The sequence below is a fragment of the Megalobrama amblycephala genome, linkage group LG10 (genome assembly GCF_018812025.1).
Source record: "Megalobrama amblycephala isolate DHTTF-2021 linkage group LG10, ASM1881202v1, whole genome shotgun sequence".
NCBI lineage: Eukaryota > Metazoa > Chordata > Actinopteri > Cypriniformes > Xenocyprididae > Megalobrama > Megalobrama amblycephala.
In genome coordinates, this window is record NC_063053.1 from 18,716,516 (window position 1) to 18,741,567 (window position 25,052).

Genomic DNA, 25,052 nt, shown 5'->3' on the forward strand with positions numbered 1-25,052 from the left:
CAATTGTTTTATAATACGTTTTATTAAAAAAAAAAAAAAAAAAAAAAACTAATGTGTCACAGCCTTATATCTCTCTCTCATTCCACACACACAAAACAACAGTGCACTGCTTACATGCTACTCACATCGATTCAGCTCCCGGGGGCCCAAACCAATTTCTCTTGTTTTCTGCCCGTCTCCCTGCCTGAACCTGCAACAGCCATCAGACCCATTAATCCTTCCACCCAAGATGACTATGACTGATTTGGCCGCCAAACAATCAATTTGTATCTCTCTCACTCCTTCACTCATTCCTTCTCTTTTGTGGATGTAAAGAATATCATGAAAAAGTGTCAGCGGTAACAGTTTCACAACAGTGGAGTAATAGAGTAATAAGGCAATCAGCGTTTGACCTTGGAAGACAACTAATTCATCTGCCCATCTATCTTAATTATTTCACTTTTCAAAGCACAGTGAAAGAGAAACTGTATCAGTCATTCAGCCCTCTGAGGCAGCCGCGTCTCTTCACCCATGTTGATTTTTGTTTTCTTTTGTTTTGTGCTTTGCCAGCCTAACTCGAGAGAAGTGTTTGATGGACATCAGGTAGCAGGAGATCTAGAGAGTAGTAAAGAGATATAAACACATCTCGTCAAGCAATTCATAATTAATGCATCAGCCATTATGAATACTTCATTTTGAGTATCTCCATCAGATCTGTCACTTTTTTGTCATTTCATAAGATCTTACTTTGTTTCATAATTGTCAAATTTTGCAACATCGACACAGTTATTGATTTGAATTGAATCAACATTGAACTGACTCAAACTCAATAACGACACTATTGTCTTCTGCTTATAGCTGAGTTGAACGTATTTCATAACACAATTATTGAACTGACTGAATCAACATGAACTGACATGAACTGAACTGAACAATGACACTCTTCTGTAGAGCTGCTTTACAGCAGAATTTTAATTGGTCTCATATTTGACAAAGTTTGCACTATTGATCATTATTTTTCTGTTTATTACTGTAAAAAATATATGATAATGGTCCTACTTAAGTGGCCTTAACTACTATGTACTTACATCAAAAAATAAGTACAATGTACTTATTGGGTTCATATTGAATTGCAAAACACTTTTTCTGCAATTGAATTGGGATACGGGTAAGGTTAGGGAAAGCTTTGGTGGTATGGGTAGGTTTAAGGGTAGGGGTTAGGTGTAAGGGATGGGTCAACAGTGTAATTATAAATGTAATTACAGAAATTAATTACAGATGTAATTACATGCAGGCGTTTTTCAAATATAAGTACAATGTAAAAACATGTATGTACACAATAAGTGCATTGTATCAAATCATTAATTTAAATGTAAGAACATAGTAGTTAAGGCCACTTAATATAAAGTGGGACCAAAATAATTTTCATGATTTATCAACATTTTTTCTTTTGTCAAATCAACTTTGATAATAAATGTGGTTCAGATAACATAATATTTTGAGTTTCTGTTGATTAAACCAATCGTCTTCATTGTATTAACTCAAATTTTTAATTTCAATGAACTCAAAATTAAGGCAACCAGGTAACTTAATTGTTTAAGTTAAACCAACAATTATATTTTACATTGTGTGAAGCTGCTTTGAAACTGAAATCTGTATTGACATCTGTATTGTATAAAGTGCTATATTAATAAAGATGACTTATGTTCTCTTTCGACGTCATTCTTGATGCCCAAGACAAAAATCACGCCACAACATCATAACACTACGCATTTAAGTAACAGTCTGAATGGCTACCATTGTAGATTACCATGCTCATCTTGTGAGAGGAACATGAGGCCAGAACCCCCCTCTGAATGGCGAGGAGCAGAAGGTAGGGTCGGCCATGTCTGGGAAAAGCTGCAGTGGAACATTTGTCAGGAGACAGTGACAAAAAGGGGGTGGAAGGGTGGGGAGGCAGAGCTCCACACTATTCAGAGACAATTTGTAAGCGCGGCTGTTGAAGTCGGGCCAAAGACTGGCGAACAGCTGGAGCCCCACCATGATTGATAAACGTGGGCCCCAAGAACTTCATTTCGATGTGAATGAAGACAAAAGCCCGACAATGTTCAGCGAGTGTGTAATGTTAGCGTCATTAAGTGTCAGCTCTGGACATGCCCTGGCTCTCAGATGGGCGACTGAGAGATGCCATGAGGGAGGTCAAGACCCATGCTAATTACCATTTTAGGACAAAACACTCTTTTGTAGCTCTGCAATTATTGATTTACCTCTGAGGGGAGATCATTATAGAGTAGTTTTTGTTGTCCGTTACCAAGATTATAACATGCACGCATGTAGACATTGCATTCTGGAAAATCAACGGTTGTGATTTAATAATACATTTAGTACTAGTGAATGCATAGTAATTTTCACATGGAAATTTACCTGGAATTTAAAATGTGGTGTTTTACCTGGAGTATGGATTCGCAGGATTCAATCTGAAACAATAAATATTGTTGGTTTATAACAAAATCACACAACTTTGTAGCAAAATATTTACCACAATCAAGACAATATTAAGGCACTCTTTGCCTAGTAGGTCTTCTGCAGTAAACTCTAATAGTTCACATAAGATTGTTTTTACAGGATCCTAAGATATTCTCACCTTAAGCTCGTATTCCTCTTGAAGTGGTTCAACGATGTATGTCATGACCATCATCATCATCATCTGTGTTTGCCTCTTCATTTGGCTACTAAGGAGTTCTCTGAAAAATGCACTGATAGAGACATACAGCTGTGGAGATACTAACATAGAAGCAAACCTGAATGTGTGCCAATGCATTTTGCTTGTATTCATTTTTTTGGTGGATGTTTTATATACTAAAGAAATGTAGTTTGATCATTTGTGTTGTCATTTAAAATGGTACATAGAATATATGCTACATTCTCTACATGCACATTGAAACTGCAAAGGAATTTGTACATTTTGCAAGGTTTAGTTTAAAGGGGACCTATTATGCCCCTTTTTCACAAGATGTAATATAAGTCTCTATTGTCCCCAGAATGTGTCTGTGAAGTTTCAGCTCAAAATACCCCATAGATCATTTATTATAGCTTTTCAAATTTGCCCCTATTTGGGTGTGAGCAAAAACACGCCGTTTGTGTGTGTCCCCCTTTAAATGGAAATGAGCTGCTGCTCCCCGCCCCCTTTCCAAAAGAGGGTGGAGCTTTAACAGCTCACGCTTCATGGTTGCTCAACAACAACAAAGCTGGAGAATCTCATGCAGCCAAAATGACGATTGTCAAGAACGGTGTTTAGCCTTACATTGTTCAAACCGGAGTTGGACACTGATGGAGAGACTCAGGAAGAAGTTTCAAATTTTAGAATGCATATGGATGTTTCTGAATGGTTAGTGGATACATTTATAATTTAGTTGCTGTGGAATTGATTCAACTCATCAACATGTGCCGTCATGTTAATCTTTTGTGCAAATCCACCAACTCTTCCTCTTCTCATGGCCTCGCCCCCTTTGTTGCATGTTTCCGGGGGCATGACATCACCAAACCGGGAAGAAGCTTGTTGTAGTCCCTACCAGCCTTTTGTTGTAGTCCTTAAAAAGAAATTTCTGTAAAAGAAAATATCTCCCTTTGCATTGAATTTTGGGCATCATAACTTTGCAGATGTTGTTTATACTCAAACAGCAACATTACACACTAACTAAAGTTAAAAAAGTGAAATCATAATCAAGGACCTCTTTAATAACAGTAATTCAATACTGTACTATACAGTTTTATATACTATACAGCTTAAATTTGGTGTAAATAATACATAATGGTTTACATTTACATTGAATTATAGCAGTAGTTTCCTTCTCCATTGTATTTGAAAAATATTTCCAAGTAAAAAACAAAAGGAAAAAAAAATGTATATTTGGCAAACAGTCAGAAAGCAGAACAAAGCATATACATCCATTCTACATCTATTCTAATCTTATTAAATGGCTGGGTACTCTTAAGAACTTGCAGAGCAAATTGAAAAGTTTTCTGTCACAACGTAAAATATATAGACGACTCTGAAGTTCATAAAAATTGTGTATTGTTCTGTTTTAATTCCAGACAACCTCATAGCAGCAAAGTGGATCCCTGGGTCATCCATTCAGCAATACTAGGCCAAATTTCAGCTGCCATGGCTCACGATGAATGAGTGAATATTGATGAACATGGAAGATCTACAGGGGCAATCTTTTTTCCCCTCTTTGGCGGAACGAGGGAGGAGAGAGGCGCCTCGGCGGTCCCGTGGGAGGAGTGCACCTCTCTCAATATTCAGAATATTCTGGTTGAAGTTCAGAGAGAGATATCAATCTCACTTTGAAGCACCAGGCCTTCATTTGTTTGTGAGAGATGTGAGGTGTTCGCCAGATGACTGTGCCAATTCTTCAAAAGCCACTTACAGTAGAGACACTCACTGTAGCGTTTGCTTTTGTTGTCTGGGCTCAGATGACTCTCAAACCCAATAGTGAAGCCTTGATTGAAGCAGTGCACCCAATTCACCTGTGCGTTAAGGAGAATGCGCAACCTTTGCTATGACAGAGTGAAGATGAATGCAAAGGGTATTGCTGGTAAATAAAAATACAAAAAGCAGAAATTATTATAATCAGGCAAAGTAGATATACTATAAATAAACAGACATGTAAAAATGTAAAACTGTCCATCCAAAATACTGTTGTTTTTCAACTTTTTAAGTACACTCTAAAAATTGTTGAGTTAAAAACAACCCAAGTTGGGTTGAAAATGGACAAACCCAATGGTTGGGTTAATTGTTTGCCCAACATGCTGGACAGTTTTATTTAACCCAACTATTGTTTAAAAATTACTATATGGCTGGCTTAAAATGAACCCAAAATAGGTTGGAAATTAAAAATCAGACACATAATTACTAGAGGCAACAATAATAATCAAAAGGTGAACATTTATTAATAAGGAATTTAATAAATGTTTATTGTTTAATTATTATTAATTAAACTTTTTAATAAATGTTCATTTATTAAACATATTACATTTTAATTTCCAATATACTTTGGGTTCCATTTTTTTAAACAAGTTTTTTAAACAATAATCAAGTTTTTTAAACAATAGTTAAGTTAAATAAAACTACCTAGCAGGTTGGGCAAACATTTAACCCAACCGCTGGGTTAAAACAACCCATTCACTGGGTTAAAACAACCCAATTGCTGAGTTTGTCCATTTTCAACCCAACTTGGGTTGTTTTTAACCCAGCATTTTTTAGTGTATGTTACTAATTGTTTGTTGATATACTTTCCTTATTTATTAGACTGACAGAAATAATGTAGATTTATGCACATTTTAGCTATCAACATAGCAAAAATAATGAAGCTAAATGCCATTATGAAGACTATATGTTTTTTTAAAAAATAAAATAAAATAGAGGAATAAAATAAAATAGATGGATAAAATAAAATAAAATAAAATAAAATAAAATAAAATAAAATAAAATAAAATAAAATAAAATAAAATAAAATAAAATAAAATAAAATAAAATAAAATAAAATAGATGTATCAAATCAAATCAAATCAAATCAAATCAAATAAAAAATCCCAGCCCTCACTCCAGCGGGCTCACTGCTTCACGGCAGTACCACCCACTAGCATTTATAAACACATTCACATGGCTGTCAATTTGCTTCAATTTTGTGTCACTTTGGAGAGGATTTCATCACCTGGAGGCTCTCCACTTACCGCTGAGGTGCTGTTATTTTTCTTCTCTTTGTCATCAACACTTGTTTTCAGAGTGGTGGCATGTGTTGTGTGTGTGTGTGTCAGGATGTTGGTTGCGGTTTTAGCAAAGCAATGGGCCATGCCGGCCTCTCTGTGAGCGTGTTTATAAGGGGAGTCTTCATGGCCACTCAGTTGAGCCTGGTTTACCAACACTATTGATTGCAGGTGATGTTCTGGACAGAGTCCATCTGACCTCTTAGGGGACTTAAATACATCATTGTCCTGGAGGGGGACCTCGAGAGACCTCCTGACCACAGATGAAAACATACACACATGCAACCACAGTGACATTGTTGATGAAATAAAGTCATCGTCACAAAGAAAAAAATTTTTTACAGATCTATTTAAAATCTTAAGTTACATTTAAATATTATAGAGAATGAAAAATAAAATGGTGAAACTTTCCTCTTAGATATGCAATATCATAACATCATGCAGCTCTTCCCTTTTGATTCCTTGGAATACTAATTAGATTTCTTAATATGCAATCATGTTAACATTCAGGCTAATTTGTGTACCATGCATCTTTGTTTTCAAACACACCTTTGAGCAATTGATGGAAATCCAATGAGACGCAGGCTTACCTGCCATGAAACTACCATGTCTGCTGCAGACGCGAGGCAGGGACAGGGGGAAGTACGTTTTAAATTAATTACCATCAGGCCCCTTGTAACTGTTCACTTTTGTAAACAAACATTCTAATGTGCAGTAATTAATTAAATCTGCCACTCTCCCCCTCTCCTCTCATTGATCTTTCTTGGTTTTAAATCTAGTCAAGGTGTTTTTTTCACTGGTAGTCAAGTGCCAGGTGAGAGTCTCATTTGAAGGATATTTCCAAGGATCTTCTGGAATCTGAAGGCATCAGCAGTATATGATGGTTTTTCACAGGAACTTCCTTTGGGGTAATGTACAACCAGTCTTCATGAGTTGGAGAATAGAGCCTGTTGGTTTTGGCTGGAGCTGAGATCTTAGGGGCCTCCACTGCTTTTGGCCAAATCATCAGGAGCCCTGGGCAGGCATGACTGCTTCTCATCATGAAGAATAATGTTTGGCCTGGCAGACCATTAGGGATGCTAATTTTTGTTGGCTTTGTGATGTCACTTCTGATATCCTGGCAATCTGGCGGGGATTACCCAATGCGGACGTACAACCCAGTTTGCCAGGTTCTATTTCTTGTCTCTGCCCCAGTCGAAACTCTAACGCCACCTGCCTGCTAATGAGCACTGGCGTTGGGGATGCCCATGTGGACCGTGTGGCAGGAATAACCATACACTAGCATCACCTAAAGCTCTATGTGAGCGAATGTGGCATGCGGCGTGACAGATGTTGTGCGGTGTAGAGACTATCAGAGGGGGATCAAAGGCACAGATACAAACAAACCCCTGTATGATTCACCTCTGGCTCTGAATCATCCATTCAGAACAGAAATGATTCGTCACCTCACTCCTACGATGGCTAAAATGGTTTGCCCGTATTGAATTTCACCTACAGAACATCCTGCTTGAGCCTTCCTTCATTTCAGAGAGAATGCAATTATAGTATTCTCCAATCTCATATTTCATTTGAGATGCCTTAACAGCTATTAAAATATATTAAAGATATGAAAATTCTCCCATCATTTACTCACCCTCATGTCATTCCAAACCTTTCTTTCATCTGTGGAACATAAAAAGATATTTCTATAAAAAAAAAAAGCCTGTTTTTTTTTTCTTCATGGGGTCCAATGTTGTTTGTATATAAAATTATATGAGTAAATAAAGACTTTTCATTTTCATTTTGGGGTGAATTATGCCTTTAATTTAAACTATTTGAACTGCATGGTAGGCTCTCATTTACCCCAAACGTACACTTTCTATAGGTTGTTTAAAGGCCCATTCACACTAAGGATAACTATAACAACAACAATAAAGATATACATTTAAAAATTGTTCTAAATTTAAAAGAATAGCAGAGTCCACTCCACAAATATAACAAGATATCATCGGAATCACTTTTATAATGATTTCTTCCAGCTAATGAACAATAAAAACATTGACGGCCAATCAACTGACCCAACTTTAAAGGGTTAGTTCACCCAAAAATGAAATTTCTGTCATTTATTACTCACTCTCATGTCTTTTCAAAATTCAAATTAAGAAATTTTTGATGAAATCCGAGTTTTTTTTTTTTTTTAAATCTCTAATAGAAAGCAACGAAATTACCACATTCAAGGTCCAGAGAAGTAATAAGGACATCGTTAAAATAGTCTATGCGACTAGTGGTTCAACCTTAAAGTTATAAAGCGGCGAGAATACTTTTTATGCGTAAAAACAAAACAAAACAAAACAAAAATAATGACTTTATTCAACTATTTTTCCTCTTCCTTGTCAGTCTTCTACGCAGTTGACGCAGTGAACGCAGTGCAGGCTTCAGTGTTTACATCCGAACGCCGACTCATTATTAGCCAGCTCCTGCGTCAGCATCACATACATGCGTCGTGCTGCTCACGTGAACAGATTCAGCCAATACTGAGCCGGCGTTCGGACATAAACACGAAAGCTCTGCACTCTGCACAAGACTGACAGGAAAGAGGAAAAATTGTTGAATAAAGTCATTATTTTTGTTTTGTTTTTGCACACAAAAAGTATTCTTGTCGCTTCATAACATTAAGGTTGAACCACTGTAGTCACGGTGACTATTTTAACAATGTCTTTACTACTTCTCTGGACCTTGAATGTGGTAATTTTGTTGCTTTCCATTAGACATAAAAAAAAAAACTCTTGGATTTCATCAAAAATATCTTAATCTGTGTTCCGAAAATGAACAAAGGTCTTGCGGGTTTGGAACGACATGAGGGCGAGTACTTAATGACTTAATTTAATTTTTGGCTGAACTAACCCTTTAAAGAGGGTGAGCATTCAAAACAGCAGACGTCAAAACTGCAGCACATACTTATAATAAACAGAACTTCATTGCCGATGGTGAGGATGTCATTATGTAGCTATCATACTTGATGTAAACAAGCCTTTAGAGGTGAATTAAGACTGCATGAGTAGCTGTGGCCAGTGGAGAGTTCTTATTATTTGTAATATAACACAGCGTTACTGTAATTTTGGAGCAGAGCGATACTTGCCAGGTGAGCTACTTTTGAAGAGTCCATGCAAATCCGAAAAAAGTCAAAAAGTCAATTACACAAGCAGCTCAAGCGTGCACCAATGAAAGCTGGTGATGTTTTATTGAAGAGGTCCTTTAACTCACGTGAAATCCAGTGCTGTGCACCTTCTCCGGAGCACTGGTGTCAGGTGACCTCCCAGAGTCCAGAAAACAACTCTCAGGTGGTCTGCCATGCTCCAATAGGCTGCCCGTTACCCCCGTACACCCGAACGCATCAAAGGAACCTATGAGCATATCAAAGTAGGGTCAACTTCACAGTGAAAGCATTAGCTTATAGCCATTTCTAATAATTATTTGCTGTGTACCGGGTGCTGCTTCTCATTCTCTCTACTGGGCAGTGCTAACTAATTAAGGCACAGCAAGACTAACAAAACACCAATTAATTACAATTACAAAAAGATCAGGTGTAGCTCTTCAATCACCAACAGAGAAAAATTAGCTCACTTTTTATTCTAGACACTGGTCAAGCAAACACAGAGTATTGCATATTAGAGGAAGTTTTATGCTGCATTTAGCACCGTGGCGTCGCAAAGACAATAAGTCAAAGATTCTCTCTGCACTTGTACCAAACTATATGCCAAGCTGTTACAGAGGGCAACATGCTGTCACCACAAATCGATCTGAAAACAGAAGCATCTGCATCTGGAGATGGGGCTAATGGAGGCATTGCCTTGGGTGTGTGATGGAGACAGCTTATTTTTTCCATGTGATTATCCTAACAGTGCTGCTTATATACAAATGTAAATGGGCTGCTTAGAAGCTCCCCCTCCCTCCATGTTTCTCTCTCTTTCTCCCTCTCTCTCTTCCATCTGCTAGACAATAGTTTTTAATCTTTAATCCATGAGCAACCACTGAACACCAGTGAATTGCAAATTACAGATGTTTTACTGTCTCAGCTATTTTTTTTTCTCCCCCGTTTTGCTTTCCAGCTTCCCACTGTCAGTCAGTGTCTCGCACATATCCTGTGCCATCATGGCACCATATGACACTGTCATCATTTGGTAATTAAACCCGTACTGGCTTTAAATATGAAAAGCTGGCAAGGGGAGATGAGTTGATGGGGCTCGCTGTTGTGGGGACCAGATTTCACAAAAGCATCCAGATTTCCACAGGGAGAATTTTTTACTTTTTCCCACATTATTTATTGTCTCTTATACTGTTTTTAGTGCCCTTCACCAGTATGCCAGATTACATTTTTCTGACTCTGATTTTGAGATATTTAATTTGCCCATAAAGCAAAATGTTCATATTAACACATTTTGTTCAAACTAACTACTTCTTTAGAAGTTAGTTTGTTAGTTCACCCAAAAATGAAAATTCTGTCATCATAGACTCACCCTCGTGTTGTTCCAAACCCATTTGACTTTCTTCTGTGGAATATAAAAGATAAATAATTGATTATATTCATTGAAATCATTTTTATATATATTTATTTTTGCCTTTGTTTGTACAGTGCAGTTTACAGAGAGAGTGAGAGGCTGGAATGGAACCACAAGATATTTTGAAGAATGTTTCAAATGTTTTTGTATATACATTGCAAGTAAATGAGGTCCAAATAAACACTGGATGACATTGATTTACACTGTATTGACAAACAGACAAACAAAAAAAACACAAAATATACATACAGGTTTGGAATGGCATGGGGGTGAGTAAATGATGACAATTTGAATTATGGCTGAACTATCCCTTTATCAAATGTTATACAGCTTTTATTAAAACAAAATGTTCATTTCTCACATAGTTTAAGATGTACATATAGTTTCCATCACAAGAGGAGTCTATGACATAATATTGTTCATCGTTTCCAAAAAAAAAAGAGGGATGATAAATGATGAGTGCTGAACTCACAGGGTGCATGAACCCACTGCGCCCTTCTTTCAAGAAGAAGGGAGGGTGAAACTTATTTAAAGCTAAATGTGGCAAGAACTGGGACATATTCAAAAAGCCTTGCTGAAGGGAAGGAAAGGTGCGTATGTCCGAGGGGGCTGGAGAGAACAGAAGCGCTGCCCCATTAATCCACCACAGCCTCTGCTTTGAGAAACAGTGTGTAGTGTTGACCAGTGTAATGGACTATGCAATAAAACCATAATCAGCCACTCCCTGAGTTTTCAATCTGGAATCACGTCGTCTTCAGTCGATGCCCTATCCAAATGGATGATAACAGGAGAGATCTCACATCCATTACAGACACTCCAACAACCTTTATTGCCAATCAAATGGCCCTGTTCTGAACCCTCCTTTGGCTTCCCCTGTATCACTGTTATATCTGAGTGCGGAGTGTGGGAGACGCTCTCTCTTCTCCGTTATGGCTTGCCATAGATCAAGGTCACTGTTTCTGTGATCATTACACCACTGAAGGTGACAGGCTGCATTTACAGGGCGATGATCAGAGGCCAGTGTGGGAGCCGAGCGGCTCTGTATTTCTCAGAAGGATAATAGATATGCATTCACACACACACACACACACACACACATTTACAGTGAAACAAAGCATCTCTACAGCACAGGGAAATCAAGTCTCTCTCTATCGCACTCCAGGCACACGTTCCCAAATGCTCCTGGGCTACTGCTGAAACGGGTCAAGGTCCTATGAATGATCTCCAAAATATCAACCATATGATCTTATTGAAAATATAAATGACACAACTGGATAAGATATTAAACCATTTAATCCTGCATTTATGCATGTATGTAAGTGTGTGCGTGAAGAGTGAGGGGGGATATTAGAATCATGCCATGGGGTGCATCAAGGAGGTCGCTGCTTTCCATATTGCAGTCGTGTTAGTGGAAGCTGTTTCCTGTCTGTTTTGAACAGTGGCAGCTGGCTTGAGAGCACCCTGGGCTGCCTCAGGGTCCAACACACACACACACACACACACACACACACACACACACACACAAATTGCAATTGGAAACTCATTATATAGGAATATTAAAATACATTATGATTTGAAAATTAAGATTAGATTTTTTTTTATTTATTTACCATAACCATTTTATATATATATATATATATATATATATATATATATATATATATATACATATATACATAATAAAAAAATATATATACATATATAATAAAAAACAGATAATACTTAAGAAGAGTATTAAATAATGTTCAAGTTCATATTTATCTCTTTTAGGAGTCAAAGAAAAGAAAAGAAAAAAGAAAAGAAAAGAAAAGAAAAGAAAAGAAAAGAAAAGAAAAGAAAAGAAAAAAAGCTATAGTCTATATAATCCATAAATAATAGTAATCAGCCTACAGCAATTTAAAATAATTGTATCTACTCATAAACTACATAATAAAGCCGTTACTTTTCGTATATATTTATTTCTATACATCAGCTTCGCACTGAAACATTCTCACAACGAATAACACGCGTATTCATCTGATTCGACATAAAATCATAGATGTGGTTTATTGCAAAACGCCAACTATGCGAGGAGAACAGTCGCGCGGCCACTCAAGGCTTCAGTACATTAAAGTAGCAAAACGACACGGAATTATGTTGTGAGCAATATGGCTCAAATGTTCGATGCAGATGCATGTATAGCCCCATCACAAATGCACATATAAGTAGAGCGGATGAGTGGGAACTTCCGTCAGAGCTTAACAGCGCGAGCGATCGCGAAGAGAAAAGAGGAAAGGGATGATAAAGTCTACTAACTGGAACATTAACAGACAAGTAACTTGCAAATATGCCGTATTACAAAATCTAAAAGAACGACAGAGCGTGGTAAAGACATAAAACTGTACATTAAATTATTATAGCCTCAACTTCACCTAGTTAACAAACATTTTGTGTGAATCTGCTGTTGTCAGAGTTTAGGGATCTAAAACGTCAGAATTGTGCTTACTGAAGCCAGAGAGGGCCGGCGAAATCGATTTCATTAAAACATGGGTGGACGCCTTGTTACATGTGCAATGCTCTACATCAGACTAATTTAATTGTCCTGAATGTTAATTACTAGTGACAGAGACGTGTAACTATTATAATGTTTCTAAGGAATAAAGCCAGCAACAGAAATGCAGAACTAGCGGTTTCATTCAACCTTAACATACAGACTTCACATTCTCAAGATTCTTTTTATAAATCTGATCCCTCAGCGACAAATGGTATTTTCTAGGCTACTTTAAAGTTATGCATGCAGAGTTGTCCTAGTTTTTTTTATTTATTCATTTTTGTATTTACCTGAACTGGCATTAACATGGCATTAAAAAGGCTAATGAAATCTATTTTAAACAAAAAGGGACTTAATTCTATTCTCAACAAAATGTACAATATAATTCCAACAAAACTGCAAATAAAGTGAGCTATACGAACTGCAACGTTATTCTAGTGCAAAGCAGGAAACGTTACATTGGTTTAAAATACAACCAACTATCATCCCCAACAAATGAGTAAAGGCTTGTTTCCGTGACAGGGGGGAGCACACCTTTGACTGCTCAACTGAAAAGTTTGACCTTTCCTTTTTTTCTGCCGGCTGGTGAGGCGGGTATAAGGATTACTGTGCTGTAAGTTGGCTATAGTCTCTTAACTCATTTCAAAAGGTTTACGAAACACTGGTAACGTATATAAATTGTGGACAATGGCATACAGAAATAAACGTATAGCTATGTGTCATCAGGCGTTAATTCAATTGACCTGGCAATTAAATATGCAACATCAAGATAACTATTCAACAGCATTGTTTGATCAATGTTATTTGGAAATTAATTAAATCTATCTATCTATCTATCTATCTATCTATCTATCTATCTATCTATCTATCTATCTATCTATCTATCTATCTATCTATCTATCTATCTATCAAATAAAAAAATAGCTTTGGAATGACTTTAAGTAATATAATATTGCAAAGCTATATTATTATTAGCCTATTATTATTATTATTATTATTATTATTATATGACTTAAACTTAAGTTAAACAATATAACAAATTTGAGGATTTGTAAACAGCTAGAAACACACACACACACACACACACACACACACACACACACACACACACACACACACGTCAAAACTACTTAATATAACATGTAATTAATCTGACCTCATAATACATTAGCATGAATTCAAATTCCGTATTAGCTCGTTTATAGACCCTCCTACTGAGAACAGGTTCACCTTAAAGTTCAGCCAATGAGCAGCACGAATCAGTTATCACAAGCATTCACGCGAACTTCTGAGCAAACTTCATACAAGTTCACTATCAGAACATGTTAAGCTTATAAGTGCACACATAAGCATATAGTTATGTTTTCAAAAGATCATGAATATTTATCGCTATAAGTCCTACCTTTGAGTCTCCTAAACGTAAACGCCTGCGTGCGGATCTTAGCATATCTCCATACTCATAGTCCCCTCTTTACTTCCAACAGACAAGATTTTATTCTTTCTTTTTATATAACACCTGCAACGCTTTATTTGCTTTGATTGCTATTTTCCCTCCTTTATCAATCTAGTTCAGTGGAGCAGAGGTTGCTCTCCTTTTTTGTTGTCGTCTAAACCGTTTAGTTTTGGATGATCGGTCAAAGGTTGTGAAAAGCAGCGGGGAGAGGCAGGACGCCCAGCCGAGGAGGGAACGCAGGAGGCCGGACAGATCTAGTGGGCTGCATCGACGAAACGGACCATTAGACAGGGAAAAGCCATGGCTCACAGCTCTGGTCGATCAGGTAAGCGCAGGGCTCTCTTTTCGTCTCGCCAAACAGTGTGAGTGTTTATTTTCTAGCGGTAGGGGTGAGTCGCCGTCAGCTCAGGTAAGAACATACAGTAGGTGTAGTAGCTACTTTTCAAACGCAAACTACTTGACCAGCGACTAACCTTTTATTGACCGCCCTATAGTGTTGCAAGCGCAGTCGTCTGTTTGCTCTTACGGTTGTAATTTGCGTGGTGGAAAGTCTGACATTTGCCTTGCCAATCTGTACATGTGATTCACGTTGAAATTATGTTATTATGCGATGTTATTAGCTGGGCCCGTGTGTTGACATAAGTGCTCACTGTAATCCATAATAGTATTACTGCGGGATTTCCCATTGCATAATTCAAATATTAATTTTCCCAAAACATTAGCCTTTTTGCAATCGCATAGTTTTTATGGCAATATTAATAGACTAATATTTTAAATAGCCTAGTATTAGGCTACGAGTATATTGTTGTCGTTGTTGTTATTAATATGTTGTCGTCATTGTTTATGCAGTTCGCTTAATTGAAAACATAGATCATATGCTAATTCACCTTTCTATTTTGGGTGTAAATGTGAAGATCAATATAACACTTGTAATAATCTAATTAATTATGGTAAAATTAAAAGCAAGTACAAAATCAATCTCTGATGCTGTGGACAGAACTCAATTGATGGTCCATCTGTTCACTCTATAGACACCATGAATGGGTAATCTAAAGACACAGCTGATATCATGACTATGGCGTTGTGAATGCCGTTTTGTTGTTTTGGTTACAGCGGTCAAATATTTGGAAACCTCAATTTTTTGTTGATTGAAGAACTAGATGTTAAAACATCCCAATATGTAATTAATATAGGAAAGAGTCATTTGGGGATAAAATTATTTTGTAGTCAATAATTTAGGCAGCCTATTTTGGGCAACACAACAAAAACGATATTATTATTAGGCTATTATTATTATTATTATTATTATTATTATTATCCTATTATTATTATTATTATTATTAATGCCAGTAGGCCTATTATTCGGCAAACTGTTTAATTTCTATGATAATTTTGAACTTGACCAGAGATTGGTCTTATACTCTTAGTTTTAACTTTTTTTTCCAAGAAAAAAAAAAAAAAAACTGTTTTCCACAATGGCAAACCCCCCCAAAAAACCCAAAACGATTTCTCCGTTATTTTTTTCAGTCTGTGACAAATTAATACCTCTTGAAAATTCTAAAACAGCAGCGACTGAAAATCGCAATAAGTGTACATCAGACTCCTTAAAATTCCATTATGGGTTACTCCTGCTGTAAAAGCTAAGGATACTTGCATTCTGCTAGGCTATAGCACACTGACGTGGACAGCAGGTCTAGTGGAGTGGAAACTATCGATTGGTGACGTTGACAATATTACAGTGAATGTGCTGAAACCTATGGGCTTTTAAAAGTGGAAATAGAAATATTGGAAAGTCGAATAGAAGTGATTTTCTGCGTTCTCATTGGACGTTCATCGCGGTTCACTTTGACTAACAAACTTATGTGGCGTATAGCAGAGGCTGTCAAAACAGATGCACTGTATCACTGCACCTTCGCGTGCAATCGAGTATCTCTCTCTCTCTCTCTCTCTCTCTCTCTCTCTCTCTCTCTCTGACTAGCTCTCTTTTGACACGTTCGATCACTCTCTCCTAATAGTTATCTTAAGAGTAAAACCTCATGTTCACAAAGGGTTGATCTAAAGAAAATACAAAATGTGAAAGTTTTCAAACACCCAAAGCAGACCTCAAAAAATATTTTGTATGTTTACCCGCTTATTTAAAACGGCACGCTTGCAATTTATTACACATTCTCCCTTTGCCCAGCTGTGACAGGACGCATATCATCTAGAAGTAAACAAAACAAAAAAATTATAACGTTGAGGAGCCACGTGAAATATATAAGTCGCAATACAGCCTTTAGTATTCAATGGCCACTAAGATCAGTTGCAATTAGTTTTCCTATCATTTAACAGAGGAAGTAACTAATATAGTAAAGGGGAGTGGAGGCAAAAAGCTGGGGTCTTGCGGGGAAATAAAAGCAGCTTTAGGGGAAATGTGTAGTCGAGTGTGAAATTACAGCCCATGGTGTTACATATTGTACCAGAAGCTCCCTCCAAAAATACTAACAAAAAGAAGAATCGTCCCCAAATTTAGCCGGGAGGCATAACATAACATAGCCTCCTGTTCTTTTAGCCGAACCTACAACGGTCACAGTGCGAACACTTCATAAATGTGTAAGAGTCTGCTTCAGTCAAGCCAAAGCCTGCACTTTTTAACAATTACTACGGGCATTTTTGTTTTAAACATAGGTGCTTAAATTCAGCTCTATGTGTACGTGCCATTTTACTAAAAACGAAAACAGTAAAAACAATAATGATGGCAGCAATAATAACAGTATAATAATAATAATTGAATGCATGCTATATATATATATATATATATACGTAAAATAAGTGCATACGATTCTATTTGTATTTTAACGGGTTAAAAATACATTTTCCAGAAAAATATGAAATTTAGGATAGGAAGCTAACTTTATTGCTTGCTTCAGAAGTGGGAAAAAAAAGTAAACATGATCACTATCCAGGATCTAAAAACATATGATTCTTATAAAATATTTTTTTCTCTGACTTAAGAAATATAAACAGTTTATATTGAATTACTGTAGATAGATAGATAGATAGATAGATAGATAGATAGATAGATAGATAGATAGATAGATCTGGTTTAAAATAAAAAAAGGTGAAACGTCAAGTGAAGCATATTAGGTACACTCTCTAATCAACTATATCATAAACAAACTGACAAAACCACGAGTCAACGATGAACAACCGTCGTTCTCAGCTCTTATGCATCTGAGCTTTAAGTAAAAACAATAAGTAAGAAAAATAAATAAAACGAACAAACATTAAGTTCACCACTTGTCATCAGCAATCAAGAATTTTGTTGGATAACCATAAAACAAACTTCAAGAACCTCCCTCAGTGAAATAAAGCAAACTAAGCAGCGCCATCTACAGAAATGCCTACAATACAGCAGCCCAAACAGCATGGCCAAAAGAGACAATCCTTTCACTAACATTTGACAGGCCAAACTTAGTAGTGTTGTTATAGTTTAAAATGCATTATTCATTCAGTAATTCTTGATTGTCAGATAGCTGTCAAATGCACTAGATAAAGTTTGTCAGAAATTGAGATTATAGGCAACATTTAGGCCTTTTTATATCTGCACACTTCGAATATTTATGCTAAATAGTATTGTTTACATTTCCCGTATTTCCTAAAACAGCGTATAGACTACCCTGTTTTAGAAAAAAAATGCCACACGCTAGGCTAATATTGCTTAACAATTTAATAATAGCCTATTTAACGCCAATGCATTATAATATATGTTCGGAAAAAAAATGTGAAAACATCCGACAAGACCTAAGCTAAATAGAAAAAAATAAAGACAGTAAAAATAGAAAAATGAAGATTAAGACCTTCCGTTATCCTTAACTATTCTCATCATGACAACATAGTGCCCATCAACCACATACACACACACACACACACACACACACACACACACACACACACACACACACACACACACACACACACATTCAGTCTCTACGTTTAGGTCACCAATATGATTCAAACATGATTCATGTAGTTTGACAACATACAGTTTCGAAATACCACGATGCCTGGCCGCTGGTGGTACCGCTTCCTTTCCACTTGTCTTTTAATTTCCTCGATTTTTTTAACCCATCTCTCCTCATTTCCCTGTTTGCATCCCTCCCCTTCCGAAGTGTCAGATGAAGAGACCTCCTCATTTGGTGCTCCAGCTTTTTGCGTTGGCGAATCACAAAGTGTTGGAATCTATTGCCTTTGTCTGACATGTCATCCATCTCTATGCGAGGGGGGATCTGGGAAGGAGGGGGGCGGTGGACTGCAGCTTTTAGAAACAGACACACTGAGAAGAGGGGTTTCAGTCTCAGCCCAAAGCTTCTAACAGGCACATCCCATTCTTGAAGAGAGGGGGACCGAAAGACACTCGCCGTGTCCATGTTTTTTCCTGTCATCCCCGGACGAATCTGACTGTACCCCTCAGACTTTACCAGAAACGCTTCTCCATATCGAGGAATTTACACTGCAGTTTCACCAGAGGACACTGGAGGAGACGCAACCACTAATGCTTGCGTTCCCTTAAATATGTAGCTAACAAATATTAACTGAACGACTGATTACGCTAACGTTCCTGCGTAAAAGATTTTTTGAGAGACTAGTGCAGGACATGATCTGCACCTGACCAGCCTCGTGTCTTCATTGAATGGACTGATCAGCACGAGATAAAGTTCGTCGCTCGCTGAAGAACTTCTCCTGTACACTGGCATCGGAAGCACTGTGCTTTGAACGGATAGCGATCTTTATTAATTCCAATTATAGCTACATAATCAAGGCGAGACGGCGACCTCAGTCGATTATCTTTCCTTCCTTTGCTATCCCATGGATATTCACTGCAAAGCAGACCCCTTCTCGGCGATGCACCGTGAGTAAAATATCAGTTTTTTCCCTTCAAAAATCTCTACCTTGTTTAGCATAAATCAAGTAAATTGTTTAGCGTTTCGGTAGAGTTGGCTTTGTAAGACAGTAACCTGTCCGAATTAAGCTACTCGCTCTTAACAAGTTTTTTAAAGCTCTTACAAAAATGTATAAATGGTTTTTTTTTATATATATATTGTATAGCATACTTCTCGCTCGGTAAAGCGAATACGGAAAGTAGTCACCGCGAAGAAATATCAGCGATCGCTTATGTTATACTAAGCGGCCTTTTAATCGTTTGTTCCGACAAAAAGTCGTTCAAAAAGTCGATTGCAATATTTAGCGTATTTTAATTTAAAATTTCTCATTCTGCGTTGTATGTAAAATGTAAATGATTCGTGCATATTTCACACAATATGTTTCTTATTTTTTAGTTCAATGTTTGAGTAAATTAGGCTACTGACACATGTGAAGTGACAAGAGATGTAGGCTACTGCAAAAATATAAATTTATCATAAATATCTAACATGTGCCGACGCAATAAAAATTGCCAAAGATTAAATTATTTTACAAAACATTGCCTTTTAAAAACCGTACATTTTTAAAGCGCGGGGTTTTCAATCCAAATAAATGTGCTCTACATTTTGAAAATGAGAGAGAAAAGGTTTGCTGTTAGGCACGATAATAAGAATTTTAAAAGTGAGTTATTTGTGCTATGTTTGTTGAAAACACGGTATTGAAACAAGATGACGGAAGGCCTGGGTATAATTTAAATAATTAATTCTTAATTATTTTGCAGTAGCCTACTCCATGGTTGTAATATGAGTTATCAAAGCTCTTTTTAATTATTTACAATAATTGTGCAAGGAAAATTAAACAGGTTGAAACATAATCTATGCGACATGTGTTTGGCTGCAATGGAATAGAAGAGGAAAATACTACCTAACTGCAGCGGGTCTTGTGGGTAGAATAGCACATGACGTTTTGCTAGTGTTTACAATCATGATTGCGTATAAAAAAAGAGGGTTATGGGTGGAATAATAATAATAAATTATTAGTATTAGTATAATTATTATTATATTATCCGTACAACTGTATAATATAACAATATAGTTATTTATCATGCTGTCTTGTGCTTACAAATATATAAACATAAAGCAATTGATTAAACTAACTATAAATTAAAAATAGGCTACTGCCCAACGTACAAATGTAATTTGTTTTAACTGTAGCCTATGAGGAAAACATTATTAACTGTCACGTGAACCTTTAGATGATAATTGATTAATACTGTCATAGTAGCCTACAGTAGTAGCTAGGCTAAAAACAAACAAAAAACAAGGAGGTCAAAACATTTTACGTATTCTATTTCTTAGTTAATATACATTATAGCTAACTGTCTTATTGTTTATGGTTGTCCACATGTGCACATACAGGTAGTGTGAGTGTGTGTGTGTGCGCGCGCTCTCATGCGGAGAGTGTTAAAGAGAGAAAGAGAGAGAGAGTGAGGGGAGAAAGAGAAAATTAAACGCTTCTGTGTGGTAGCCATGTTAACGGCGCAGCCTATCTTCTATATGTATGTAATGTTATGCTTTTTGTGTCTGTGTTGTTGTATCCCATATAGGGCACGGCGGTGTGAACCAGCTAGGAGGGGTGTTTGTGAATGGCAGACCCCTACCTGACGTGGTCAGGCAAAGAATCGTGGAGCTCGCGCACCAAGGAGTCAGACCTTGTGACATCTCAAGACAACTACGGGTCAGCCATGGCTGTGTCAGCAAAATTCTCGGAAGGTACGAAAAATTACAGATGTAGCAAATTTGTCCAACTATAGAAAACTGATACTAGTAATCAAATGTTATTGCTTCATGTACTAAATAAACATCCTAAACATTATTGTACTGTAATGCATCGTATTAGTAAGTTTTTTTCCTTTTAGTGAAAAGGTGTAATATTAAATTCACTTAATTCATTGTGAAGGAGGAAGGATATGTTTTCTAGGAAACTGTTATAGATTTTTGAATTTTGTGAAATATTTTTCAGCTATCAAAAGGATCTTATAAGGTATTCTGCACTTTAAATGTTCCTTAGAAATTATGAGATGTGTTGGTGGCATGTATTAATCGTGGGATGCATGGGACATATCAGTCGCTGAGGAAACCGTTTGATAAATGAATGATTGCGATTTTAGATCGCAGCCTACAAATGTTAATGATTGAAGACGCAAAACCTATTGAATGTACATGTTAAAATAGAAATTACACATTTTCCCGTCGCAAGGGTTGGGGAAAGAAAATAACATCTGATAATTTAAAAGTCAAAATATATTTAAATCATTAGATTGTATGGCCCGTATTCATAACTCATTGTTTATAAATAGCCTTTATGCTCAATGCCACACGCTAGAGAGAAAAAAAAATCGCCATCGCTATGACGTGAGGAAAATTTTAAATAACGAATTATCGCTCATCTTTTCCAGATATTATGAAACCGGCAGTATTAAACCTGGAGTTATTGGGGGGTCCAAACCAAAAGTGGCGACGCCCAAAGTTGTGGATAAAATCGCAGAATACAAGCGGCAGAATCCCACAATGTTCGCCTGGGAGATCAGGGACCGACTCCTGGCCGAGGGCGTTTGTGACAACGACACAGTACCAAGTGTTTCATCTATAAACAGGTAAAGCGGGTTGAAATTCCATTTTCACATTTTAAATTTCACATTTATTTGAAAAACACGATGTCAATGACAGAACAAAACTATTTGTTAATTCCGTTCTCTACCGACCTTCAGCAGTAGAGTCTTCAGTTATTAAAACGGCGTTTCCAAACACTAACGGCCAAATTATCATAAGCTAATTTAAAATCCTTTAAACTGTACGCATCGTTTCCAATTTACAATGCTTATTCCATGGGTGATGTTTTTGCTTTTTTAATTCTTGCTCTCGGGGTGGTCTCAAATGTGCAACTCAATCCCAAATCTGTCCACAGCCTGCAGAGGATCTATAGTTGAGGTCGCGAAAATCACATCTGTCTCGATGAAAACCAATCAATACTCTGTAACCAGATCCATTGGCACTGGGAAATACGCGATCAGACCCCACTGCTTTATACGGAATCTCATCACAGTAGTTCTAAAAAAATATAGTACGCAAGACCATAAAGAAAAAAAAGTTATTGTATTTAAACGTTGAAAAAAAGAGATGTGTAATATATCTTAATTTAACTAATAATAACACAATAATTAATAAATCTAAATTATTATTATTAATATTATTAAATAAGAATAGTGCAAAAAATAATTTTGAATGCGGTGGATGTGTAACTGGGCTTCCACCTCAGCAATTTCAGTAAGTTATTAACTTACCAAGGACTAACAAACAGGTCCTGTAGTCCTTATGTTATGGTAAATAATGCAAAGGAGATTATTTGCAGTCCTAATTTACTTATATATGCCTACCTACATTAAATCAGTCAGTTGAAAATAAATAGTCTTAAGTTACCATTCTTATTTCTTATTAAAATACAAAGGCTAGCAAGACTATCCCAAGTGAGATGGAGACATGGTGGTGGGAGGGGGTATTAAGAGTGGAAGAACAAGGTGAAAAAGGCCTACCTGCAAGCAGGAGTAATGAACTTTGGTTAGGAGGCACTGTTCCATAGAGCTGGCCAGCAGCATTACATTTTAATGAGCTGAAGAGAGATCATGGGCCGACCCGCACAAGACATTTCCTCAGAAAAAGAAAAAGAAAAAAAAACGGGGGAGAGAGAGGCTGAAAAAATTCATTTCATGCACTATGGCTGCTTAAAAAGGGCAATTTGAACAGGTCTCAACACATGTATGTGGTAAATTTTTAATCTGCATTAATGACATGAAAGAAGAGCCACTAAACCTTTGTTTCCAATGATGTTCAAGTTATCACCTCAGAGGAGGGCCACTGTAAGGACCTCTGTTTATATGTGAAATTAATACATATAGGGATGTAACAGATTTATTTGGATTGCTATTCTGAACCGTACAAAGATGGTTTTCTATACACACATTGGATAAAAACGATACCCGAGCTAATTATTTCAAAACTTGCCTGTATTATTTAATAAATTAGGAGTTGCTACAGTAAACATCAGTGTGGGCTGTTTTTAAGCGAACTGGATTGTACTGCACCGGAAAACACTGTCCTTTAACTTTGAGATTGCTTAAAGCGGCAAAGTACAAACAAAATGCAAATACAATATTTTAACATTTCCTATAATTATAGCAGGCTGTAGTCGAACTGTACGCCTTGCGTCATTTCAAACAGGTGTTCTTGTACCCTGTCTAAAAGTATTCCCTCACCAGTGAGCAGACTTCAGAGGCAGGACCCTCATGCACTAAGCGCTTAAGAGGTTGACCTCTGCTCTGTTGACATTAGAAGATGTCCCAGCTTTAAGCACATTTTCTCTGCATGAATTATTAAAGATTACACACTGTCTGGGGTGTTCTCTGTGTCCTCCTCACAGCATGAAGTCACTGGCACACAACCAGTTCTGAGCCCTTCTATCGCCTGAATCCTAAGCGTCCTTTCAATAGCATCGATTCATATTTTAATATTTCTACAGGGAATTCTCAGCACCCTGGCAAGTCATTAATTCACACCTTCCAAATAGCTCTTTCGATAGCGAGAACATGGATCCAAGCTATTGAGTTTGTGTGGCTAACGCTAGACACAGGGTTAAATCATTGTTTTGGATGGATGTTAAAAAGGAATTCACAAAATACTGATAGGGTGTTTGTCTAGGAAGATATAAAACACTATAAAAGTATTATTTTATTGACATTAAATTAAATTAAATAATATAATTTTTAATTTATATATATATTATATATATATATATTCAGTTCACTGAATCAAGTCTTAGTCATAAGTACTGATTTTCTAAGTGCATCAGCACATACAGAATGAGGATTTCCTTAGTAATGAAATTTACCGCCATATTATAGTTTATACAAATGTGAAAATGTGTAGCCAACGAGTATAAATGTGTTCCTCGAATAAGGTGACAGCTTCTTCTCTCAAAAGTGTGTCCCAGATTAAAGACATCAGATGCTGCAGTGGGCTTTGGTGAAGCAATAAGACACTATTGCTTTCCTGTCACATATAATTTATAGCCCTCTATTTGCATCTGTTCTTCTCTGCCTCTAATTCCCAACTTTTTTTTATATCCCCAAGTCCCAATCAATAGGGCCTCATCCATGCTGGCACCCATGAATGTTTGTGCTAGAAAAAAAATGTCAGATCTGGGAAGTCAGTATCCACACTCTACAAGCAATCTTCGCTTGCTTCAGTGAGGAGGAGGATAGAGGGAGAGATTGAGATAGATAAAGAAGGAGAAGGAGAGGGAGAGAGAGAGATTATTAAAGCTGAGGCCAGTTCGGGGCAGTGAAGCTCATCATTGAGGTGAATTGATGTGATTTCATGCTTTGTTTGCAAGATCATTCAGACCAAAGTGCAATGAAGACTTTCCCCCATATCACACCTTCGAGGTAGTGGGACTTTATCATATTTCTAAAGATGGGATCCCATTTGATTGAATCCACTCTTTCCGCGGTAGCTCCCACTCTGCCTCGCACATCTCCTCCATGATTGGCCCTAATACCCCAAGATTGGTTATTTGTGACAGAATCAGTGCATCTATATAGGAAGGCCCCAAAACAACACTAGAGTTTTACACACGCAATGGGTCGCATCAGGCTATGCGAAAGCTTACCGTAAAATGATCCGGCGAACTAGCTTTTCCCTCAACTCATCGTGTTCTTTTAACTGTCATTTCGTAGGATAATTCGAACCAAAGTTCAGCAGCCTTTCCACCCATCCTCCGACGGCACAGGAACGCCTCTCACCACAGCGGGACACACTATAGGTGA

General features: G+C 37.0%; 1 protein-coding gene and 1 long non-coding RNA gene across 26 annotated transcripts in view; one reads left to right on the forward strand and one right to left on the reverse strand.

Moving 5' to 3' along the window:
- Positions 1 to 1,664: 1,664 nt before the first annotated feature.
- Positions 1,665 to 25,016, reverse strand: LOC125277008. 2 transcript variants are annotated; one of them, XR_007186793.1, is made up of 5 exons: positions 24,896 to 25,016; positions 8,992 to 9,131; positions 5,716 to 7,410; positions 2,624 to 4,574; positions 1,665 to 2,456 (listed from the first exon to the last, which is right to left on the reverse strand). It is a non-coding gene; the product is annotated as an uncharacterized LOC125277008 (long non-coding RNA). The 2 variants fall into 2 exon arrangements; XR_007186794.1 differs by lacking the exon at positions 24,896 to 25,016 and adding an exon at positions 10,245 to 11,839.
- pax2a (paired box 2a) overlaps positions 14,126 to 25,052 on the forward strand; it is a 32,574-nt gene continuing 21,647 nt past the window's right edge. For 2 of the 24 annotated variants that reach the window (XM_048205154.1, XM_048205177.1), the window contains exons 1-5: positions 17,420 to 19,160; positions 20,766 to 20,943; positions 21,194 to 21,214; positions 21,630 to 21,827; positions 24,963 to 25,048. In XM_048205154.1, coding sequence (XP_048061111.1) covers positions 19,118 to 19,160; positions 20,766 to 20,943; positions 21,194 to 21,214; positions 21,630 to 21,827; positions 24,963 to 25,048 — 526 coding nt within the window. In that variant the 5' untranslated portion in view covers positions 17,420 to 19,117. Of the gene's footprint in view, positions 14,595 to 17,419; positions 19,161 to 20,765; positions 20,944 to 21,193; positions 21,215 to 21,629; positions 21,828 to 24,962; positions 25,049 to 25,052 lie in introns of those variants that run through there. The other 22 variants (XM_048205179.1, XM_048205159.1, XM_048205167.1 and 19 more) reach the window with 18 other exon arrangements.